We start from the raw sequence: 9,512 nt of genomic DNA, 5'->3' as shown, positions 1-9,512 counted from the left end.
AGTCCCAGTGTCTAGAGACGGGCACCCACAAAGACATCTCATTCAGCCAGACACCTTACCTGCGTGGTTCAGAGCGCTACACTGATAGCAGCAGCAGCGTACCCTCCGGATCCAGGGACCCTTCGTGCGTGGCTGCCTCCAGTTCAGCCAGCTTGGCCTGGGCACTGCGAACGCGGCACCAACCTGCGAGTCTGGCCCTCCGCAAGCAAGAGGAAGAGGAGAACAAGAGATGCAAGGCTCTTTCAGACAGCTATGAACTCTCAACAGATCTGCAGGATAAAAAGGTATCAACTCTGAGGATGCTGTTGGTCAGAGGATTTGTATTGCAAATGTTTGTGTACTTTGTTCTTGTTTCCTAGGCGCCATGGAGCACTGGCAAATATTATGTAGATAATGGATTCCTTCCAGTCTGGGTACATGGGTGCAGGATATCCAGACAGTGAATGTGTAATTTGTGTTCTTTGTTTTCCTTTTGCCAGGTGGAGATGCTGGAGAGAAAGTATGGTGGCTCCTTTGTAAGTCGCAGAGCAGCTAGGACCATTCAGACGGCCTTCAGACAGTATCGCATGAACAAGAACTTTGAGCGCCTCAGAAGCTCTGCTTCAGAGAGCCGCATGACACGCCGCATCATCCTGTCCAACATGAGACTGCAGTATTCCTTTGATGAGCGACAGCCTCCGCAGCAGGCCCAGACACAGACCAACTTCACCCACAGCGTGGCCATAGGGCCTCCTCATTCCCCCGACCCAGACCGCCCAGGAGACTACACCCACTTAGAGGACTCCTTCTCCAAACAGGTAACAGTGTTGGGGGTTTTCTGTGTGTGATGGGCTTTAAAGACATCACGTTCTTTCATTTTCTTTTGCTTATAAAACTCTTTATGACATGAAAGTCTCAAAGGTCTTTACAGTGACAGGAAGAAAGAAAAAGGAACAGAGAGAAAGCCTAAACAACTCGTCAAACTGGACAAAGTAAACTAGAAGACGTATCTAATCTTGCGAGACACTGGCACCAGCAGCTTTAGACCCTCAAAGCATGCTGCAGACACTGAAATTTATGTTTAAGCATTACACATCTATTTTAGATGTGTAACAAAAGTACTATAATAACAAGTTTTACTTTACTGACATGAGAGATGCTGAGCTCCCACCTCATTTTGTGTTCCCTCTAGGTCAAGTCCTTAGCTGACTCCATAGACGATGCCCTTACCTGCCGCGCGGGTCGCGATGACTCCCAGGAGGGCAGCAGGGAGGGTGGAGACTTTGGGGAGTGTGTGTGGAGCAGCAGCAGCAACCCCTCCTCCCAAAGAGGTTTGGGAGAACGAGCCAGGGGTGCTGGAGGAGGACTCAGTATGCATGGCGACAGTACCGCCACCTCTTACAGTGACGTCACCCTTTACATGGATGATGGCATGCCGTCATCCCCGCTGTCCCTGGATCGGGCACCCAGCAGCACAGATACAGAGTACTGGGGCCCCGGTGGTGGTGTCGGAGGGCGTGAGGACAGCAGGGACACTGAGGGAGGGGGCAGCAGTAACAGTCGGCGCAGCACCCCATGTACCGAGTGCAGGGACTATCGTCTAAGGGGCGCACATCTGCCTCTCCTTACTATTGAGCCGCCTAGTGACAGCTCAGTGGACATGAGTGACCGTTCAGATCGTGGCTCTCTGAGCCGACAGCTGGTCTACGAGCAGGAGCCTGGGGTAGGGGCTGGCTCCCCTCAGGGAACCCTCAAACACTCCCCCAACACAGGCGCCCGCCCTTCCTCCACAGCAGCCGCCCAGGGTCAGACCCGGGCCCCTGGCAGGCCCATGCCCACACACATCCCTCACCAGGTGGCGGCACACCACCACCATCACCACCACCCTATCCACCACCATCAGTACCCTGACACACCGTCGTCGTCGTCCTCCCCCCAGCAGCCCCCCACCACCCCTCTGTCCTCCTCCTCCTCTACAGCTCTGCCCCCCGGTGGTCTGGAGCAACCGTGCTGCTCGGACGGAGACAACGACTCACTCAACTCCACTACCAACTCCAATGAGACAGTCAACTGCAGCTCTGGCTCCTCGTCTCAGGACAGCCTGCGGGAGCCTCTGCCACCTCTGGGAAAGCAGACCTATCAGAGAGAAAGCCGCCACAGCTGGGACTCCCCGCCCTTCAACAGTGATGTGGTGCAGAGACGCCAGTACCGCATAGGTCTCAACCTCTTCAACAAGTAAGATGCTTGCAGTACTAACAAACAGAAGTGCCTATGAGGGACCATTTTTTAGGTGATCATACAATTTAGCTGGTTGTTGTGAGAAAGTTCTTTTTCATTGACTATAGGAAGCCAGAGAAAGGGATCCAGTACCTGATAGAGAGAGGTTTTGTATCGGACACTCCAGTTGGGATTGCTCGCTTCATCCTGGAGAGGAAGGGCCTCAGCAGGCAGATGATTGGAGAGTTCCTGGGAAACCGACAGAAACAATTCAACAAAGATGTTTTAGAGTGAGTATGGGAATAGAAAGCACAGAAGCAACATGACTGTTTGAGATGGACAATTGTAATAGATCAGAAAAAGACAAACATGTCAGAAAGATCTAGACAAATCTATATATGTATCTTCACAAGGGACAATCATTTAAATGAGTCTAAACACAGATCAGCTCTTCTGATCCTCTCCCCACACACACAAACATGGTAATAATATGTGACCTGGCTGACATTGTCGACAGAATATTACTGAGTTTCCAGGGTGTCCAATAGTAGAGTAACACTGTGTCCTCTGCTGTGTGTGTGTCTCAGCTGTGTGGTGGATGAGATGGACTTCTCAGGTATGGACCTGGATGACGCTCTCAGGAAGTTCCAGGCCCAGATTAAAGTTCAAGGAGAAGCCCAGAAAGTGGAGAGGCTCATAGAGGCTTTTAGGTTTGTATGTGTTGGATACAGTGGGTTTACAATCGGTAACGTGATGGATAACTAAAGATACTCTGAACAACAACAGCTGTCGCTGCAGTGTCAAGATTTAAATGTCTGAACATGTTGTTTCTGCTTCTTGCGCAGTCAGAGATACTGTGTGTGTAATCCGACCCTGGTTCGGCAGTTCCAGAACCCGGACACCATCTTCATCTTGGCCTTTGCTATAATCCTCCTCAACACAGACATGTACAGTCCCAACGTCAAAGCTGAGAGGAAGATGAAACTAGAGGATTTCATCAAGAATTTGAGAGGTGCTGAAAAACGTGACTTTATGTGTTAATGATGTCTTTCTAACTTGTTGTCTTTATGGACACTATGAGCAAAAAGCACCTACATAATGGGACTTTTAAACGTTGTTAGTATGCATTAGATTAGAAGAAGTGTTATAGTCCAACTGAAATTACATTGTTTTTGTCTGTTACACATATACATTTGCTCTGTAAATCATTCTCCTTTCAGAAACCAAAAGGGAGACATTTATATTCTATATTTTTTGGTTTCCTGATGGTGCCCCCTAGTTTTGAGTTTCAAATGAATACCATTCGTCTGTCTACGTAGATGGAGACCTTCAAATCACATCTTGCATAAAGCAGTAACGTCAGCAATCTATCACAGGCAGAGCAGACAGTCACACTGAGCCAGACAGCAGCCTGCTACACAACACAAGATCCATAGACTCTGAACAACAACCCACATTAGATTCCCTGCTAAAGTCTCCTTCTTATCTAACTTACAAACCTGAACACACGTCTCGTCCTGCACCTTAGCTTGTTGAACGAGCGACCAAATAAACATTCACTAGGGAGAAATGCACTTCTAATATAAGTTTGCAGGCTAGATAGCACATTAGCTGCTCATCTGTAGCACATTAAACAGCATGTAAACGGACCTGCAAATGTCACTTTGCATGCCAACATGCTCCTCGATCCGGCTAAGACTTCTTTTTAATAATAAAAAACTATTAACAATACAAAAAACCCACATTATTTTTTACTACAAACAGGGATGACTAAATATGATTTCAGTTGGACTTTAAGTGGCTTTCAAATACGTCTCACAGAAAATATCACAAGCATTTTTGCATAATTATAACATCACATATAATTTGTGATTTGTACAATGCAGTTTTGATAAACCTCATTTCCTAAAACCCTCCCTTTCCCTGTCTCCACCCAAGGTGTAGACAATGGTCAGGACATACCCAGGGACCTGCTGGTTGGGATCTACCAGCGGATACAGAAGTGGGAGCTACGGACCAATGATGACCACGTGTCGCAAGTGCAGGCAGTGGAGAGAGTCATTGTGGGCAAGAAGCCTGTGAGTTTTGTAATTGAATAAGGTAACATACGGGCTTCATCATATTTAATAATAATAATTATTTGTCTATATAGGTGCTGTCCCTTCCCCATCGTAGGCTGGTGTGTTGCTGCCAGCTCTATGAGGTTCCTGACCCCAACAGACCTCAGAGGACAGGAGTTCACCAACGAGAGGTCTTCCTCTTTAATGACCTTCTGGTGGTAAGACTCACACTCATCACTTTTTAAGACATGGCAGATAATAAATCTATTTAATTTGAAAGGCCCTGTAAAAAAAAAAGAATATCCCATCTATGTTGTGCATCAGGTGACCAAAATCTTCCAGAAGAAGAAAACCTCAGTGACTTACAGTTTCAGACAATCTTTCCCTTTGGTTGAGATGCAAGTGCATATGTTCCAGAACTCATGTAAGACACCATTTTTCCTTTTGCACATTTCAACTTATCTTAGTATCCTCTACGATTACTAAGTATTAATTTTATCTCTCTGTCTGCTTCTCTTAGACTACCCTCATGGTATCCGCCTGACCTCAGCAGTCCTGGGCGGGGAGAGGAAGGTTCTTATCGTCTTTATGGCACCCAGTCAGCAAGACCGCACCCGCTTTGTTAGCGACCTCAGGGAGAGTATTGCTGAAGTGCAAGAGATGGAGAAATATAGAGTCGAATGTAAGTACCCCATCTGCTGGTCATTACTGTGAACTATAACTTTAGTGGGCAGGATGAGATATGCAGACCAATGACACTTTTTTATCAAGAAATGGAGTGCTGGTGGTACTGGTATATGGCTTATTCTTCTGTGTCTCCCTCTCATTTTTAATTCCCCTGTGCCCTTTGTGTTTATTTACAGCGGAGTTGGAGAAACAGAAAGGTGTGATGCGGCCCAGCTTGCTCACTGGAGGTGTGGTTGGAGGAGGCGTAGGTGTGAAGAGCGACGTTGTGAATGGCACCCTGGGAAGGACAAGTTTTGATGACAACTGCTCGGTGGGTGAGGGTCTCAAACGCACGGCGCTCAGCTCATCTCTCAGGGACCTATCGGAGGCAGGTGAGACAACAGCACCTCAGAGACGGGGTCAATTCCATTTCCTTCCTGTCAGCTGGGTTGAATTAGGTAGCACAGCCTCTACAGTTTTCTGTTTCTGTTACTATATCCTGTTCCTCTTTCTCTCTGACTCAGACACAGCTTATGCATTTCTTTTTCAAACATATGAACAAACATTCCAAACTTCCGCTCTTTGCTAACCTGACTCTTCCTGGTGGGGTGCAGGGAAACGTGGTCGCAGGAACAGTGTTGGTTCTCTGGACAGTACCATGGAAGTAAGTCTCGAAGACTAGATGTTGACCTGTAACCTTTAATAGACCTGCATTTCCCTTCACTGGTGCTTTATCTTCCTGAGCATGCTCAGTGTGTGTACAGTGTGCCTATAGATGGTGTGCGCGTGTACATGCATGTGCGTGTGTCCACATGTCCTACACCCTTTGCATGGCTGTGTGTGTTCAAACTTGCCATGTCCTTCACCTCCAGATACAAATATGCCTTGTATGTGATGATGTAAGTGGGAGCAGGGGCTGTAGTTTAACCCTCCAGTCATTTTCCTAAACCATGATGATGCTTTATCCATCCAGGGCTCCATCATTAGCAGTCCACAGCCTCACCAGCGCTATCCAGTGCCAGGCGTGATGCCTGGGTGCTACGGAACAGAAGACTTCCGGCCTCACCGCCCCATCCTGAGCCCCGGAACGGGGGTGGGGGGTGGGCCGGGGCAGCAACATACCACTGCTGGGACAGGAGTTGGGGGAGTCTCCAGCAGTGTAGAGAGACCAGGAGCGGGGAGCGGCCCTGGGGGGAGCAGCAACAACAACAGCGGCTCCTTCCTGGGCTCCCTATTCGGCAGCAAACGCGCCAAACCACCAGGGCCCCTCATTCCACCGGGGCCACTCTTCCCCGCACCTGTACCCCCACCGACTACGGGAGGCCCCCCTCCTCACTCCCCTTCATCTCTGTGCCAGTTGGACGGGGGGCCTTCCAAGATCCAGGCATTACACGCACAGTACTGTCACGCTGCCACCGTGCAGCCCCCACCACCTTACTACCATCACCATCGTTACCACGTCCAAACTGTCCCTCCACCTTTGCAAGGTATGCCCCCTCATACTATACAGAGAGGCCCACTACCCTGTCGTCCACCGCTTGGCCCCCCACTCGCCCAGCACCCGCAGCTGGCCCATCTCTCCCAGCTCTCCCAGCATGGGTTTCCGGGTCGTTACGCCAACATGGTGGTGGGATGTCCCCCCCCCCTTTCTCCTCTCTCCCAACATTCCCAGAACCCACAGTTCGCCCTCTACCACGCGCAGCCCACACACTCTATCAGAGGGGGCGTCGGCCCTGGTGCCAAAATACCACTAACCATGTCTCACTCCCACCCGCACCCCCACGCACACTCCCAAACCCACCCCGGACACGTGCACACACCACACCCAGCCAGCCACTCCACCCACCAAACACACTTCATATTCGGCACTTTGCCCCACAATCTGCCGTCCGCCACCGTCAATGCGCATCACGCAGCCTCCGCCGGCCAGTATCTGCCCCAGTACCCTCCTCTCTCTTCCATCCCCCCTCCCCCACCACACTCCCCTTTACCCCCCCCTTCGTCCCCCCTTACCCCTCTTACACCTCTCTCCCCTCACCCCCCCCAGCACCCCGGGCAGCCTCAGCAGGGGCCGCAGGTGACGGGGGCTGGAGCGACAGGTACAGGGGGCAGCTCCAAATCCAAGCCTATCAACCGGATAAGCACCGTGGTGTGAGCAGGATGTGGGGCCCCAGGGGTCAGAGGTCAGATTACAGAGTGGAGGAGGTTGGCAGAGCTAGGGCTAGGACCAAGTCTGCCAGGACAGAAAGTAACAGCAGCAGTGCTAGTGACAAGAGGAAACGCAGTTTGCTTCGTCTCTGTTACTTTCACCTCCGTTTCCCACATATGTAGGTGGAGATAAAAAGCACAGCTAGAGTTAAATAGCATGTGCACACATCTTTGAAACCTGCACACGCAGAAACACACACAAATGCACATTCACGTGAACAAACACTCCTTACATTTCTGCACACAATATCAGAAAAGTCTATAGCCATATAATTTAAGATGAAAATAAATCGATATCTAGGTATATTGCCTCAGTTTTAATTGTTTGAAGTCTAGTTGAATCTGTATGAGACTATTTACATGTACAGTACCAAGATGTGATAATGTGACACTGGAAAAACGGAGTCCATATATATCCAGCTGCTTACATGGGGATGTAAATAAAGACTAAACCACCAAATGCATTCCAGCGGAGTTTGGCATTAAAAACAGCAGAGATTTTGCAAAAAATGTCCCTTGACTTTGCAATAATTTACTTGGCTTCATGATGTCCCCGTCCATTCTTGCAGGTTCTGCTTTGCTGACAGGCATCTTTTTTTCGAAAGAAGACCTCAGATATGTTGCTTTGTCTTAAACTTCTAAAACCAGTGCACGGTTTCCTGATAGTCTTTTGCTTAATGGTCTTTTACATGTCAACAGGAGCCACCTGGCTTTATAAAGCATTCCTGGTGGGGTATGGGAATTAATGATACAATCAATAATATATTTTGAATGTTTCTGAAGCTTCTTGCTGTTTTATCGATATTATAATATACCTGCTATGAGTATGATGAATATTGTCCGAATTGTTTTGATCAGTGATTAATTATATCAGCAGATGTTTGTACATGGTTATAGAGAGTATATGCACATATAAATTCCCTCAGTTTGCCATAGACACTAGAGGGTGTTCTGATATGTGAAGTGTGATTTATTTCCATAGTACCATGGTTTCCATTGAGCTCATCTTTTTAATAATTAGTATTATTGATTGTTGAAAATAATGAATGAGGTTTGGTTTCGTTCAAGTTGATTTGAACACCAACAATATTCCTCCTTTTCTGTTTTGTTTGATGTGAGCAAGGGGCACAATTTGTCAAATGGGGTGACTAACAAAAACTTGAACTTACAGAATGGAGAATGAGTAAATGTTTCATTTTTTTTATTTTTATGAGGCTCCCAGTATTGGAAAAAAAAGGCTAATACATTGTTGGGGAAATTGGACAAAGACCTGCATTTCCTCATAGTTATAGGGGGCACCTATGCTTACTTCCTCGCAGTCATCAGATTTTAGTCATTGTGTGTTTTTCTATGTTTTGAAGAAGCACGCTTTTACATGAGGTTTTGTGGTTTTGCACACGTGATGTCTTAAGTCAGAAATGGCCTTCTTCTAATCCTCCCTCTTCTGCCACTTTTAGAAATCTCTTATTACATTTTCTGATGCCATGGCATCCTGCTGAGGGCTTCTTGTTTAAAAACACAACAAGAGTCAAGAATGTAAAATAGCCTACAGGTATATACTGTATTTCCCCTTTTTTTCTGTGGGCTTCGTGTAAATGTTGCCCCCTTTTGCTACTGCATTTTTGAGGTTGTAAGTAAGCACTGATGTGGTTTACCTTCAGTGCCATTGATTACCAAGGGAAAACTACATATATTCTGATTTAGGAGAAAATGAATGGGTGAGGACAAAGTCTAAGGCACAAGCTACTGAAAGAGATGGCGAAGTTCAAGAAGATCTGGATCCTCGAGAAAAGGATTTTAAGGAGGTGTGGAGAGAGCCAAGAATGTCAGATGAAGATTTTATAAGTTTGTGTTGGCTAGCCTTTTTCTTTTTATGGTGTCCTTTTTTGACTCTTTTTGCATGAATATATCTGCACTTATTGAATAGATTGTACTGTATAAACCTGAATGTACATATTATATTATACATAGGCTTCTTATCATAACTATGGGATGAGCTACTCCCATTCTGTATTCAGGTGCGTGCATGTGAGTGCCACTAAGTATGTACATATAAAAGATAGGGATAGGAGATGTTGGCCAAAAGGAATATTGACTTCTTTTTTCTTTTCTTATTATTTCAGACTGAAGGGGAGAGAATGAGTTACCGTGATATAAATTGAAGCCTAAAAAAACTTTATATGTCAGTGCACTTATTGATATCATTTTAAACAAATGATTTCATTTTTTTTCTTTGTGTATGTATTATGTGTACTGAAAGAATAGAGAATTGAGATGTGAATATTTATTGCTTCTGATAAATTAAAGTGTCCTTGCAGTGAATTGGTCTGTGTGTACTTTTTATATAACTTCATGTCTGCTTACACCATTGAATTGCTCTCA

General features: G+C 46.7%; 1 protein-coding gene across 1 annotated transcript; it reads left to right on the top strand.

Moving 5' to 3' along the window:
• The first annotated feature begins 485 nt into the window (after positions 1 to 485).
• iqsec2b (IQ motif and Sec7 domain ArfGEF 2b) lies at positions 486 to 5,995 on the top strand. Its single transcript, XM_070909805.1, has 12 exons — positions 486 to 797; positions 1,172 to 1,253; positions 1,320 to 2,214; positions 2,325 to 2,486; positions 2,784 to 2,906; positions 3,042 to 3,208; positions 4,135 to 4,283; positions 4,349 to 4,474; positions 4,581 to 4,680; positions 4,777 to 4,938; positions 5,120 to 5,314; positions 5,896 to 5,995. The coding sequence occupies exons 1-12, from the start codon at positions 486 to 488 to the stop codon at positions 5,907 to 5,909; spliced, it is 2,487 nt and encodes an 828-aa protein (XP_070765906.1). The 3' UTR covers positions 5,910 to 5,995.
• The last annotated feature ends 3,517 nt before the right edge of the window (positions 5,996 to 9,512 follow it).

The sequence above is a fragment of the Enoplosus armatus genome, chromosome 8, assembly GCF_043641665.1.
Source record: "Enoplosus armatus isolate fEnoArm2 chromosome 8, fEnoArm2.hap1, whole genome shotgun sequence".
Lineage (NCBI taxonomy): Eukaryota > Metazoa > Chordata > Actinopteri > Centrarchiformes > Enoplosidae > Enoplosus > Enoplosus armatus.
Note: the sequence above shows the minus strand (reverse complement) of the source record. Positions and strands in the feature narration are given on the sequence as shown.

Bases quoted from the DNA above. Each gene is read 5' to 3' on its own strand.
- iqsec2b (XM_070909805.1), top strand. From the start codon at position 486: ATGCTGGAGAGAAAGTATGGTGGCTCCTTTGTAAGTCGCAGAGCAGCT. The intron at 798-1,171 runs GTAACAGTGTTG...TGTTCCCTCTAG, and splicing joins AGGACTCCTTCTCCAAACAG to GTCAAGTCCTTAGCTGACTC. The intron at 3,209-4,134 runs GTGCTGAAAAAC...TCTCCACCCAAG, and splicing joins TTTCATCAAGAATTTGAGAG to GTGTAGACAATGGTCAGGAC.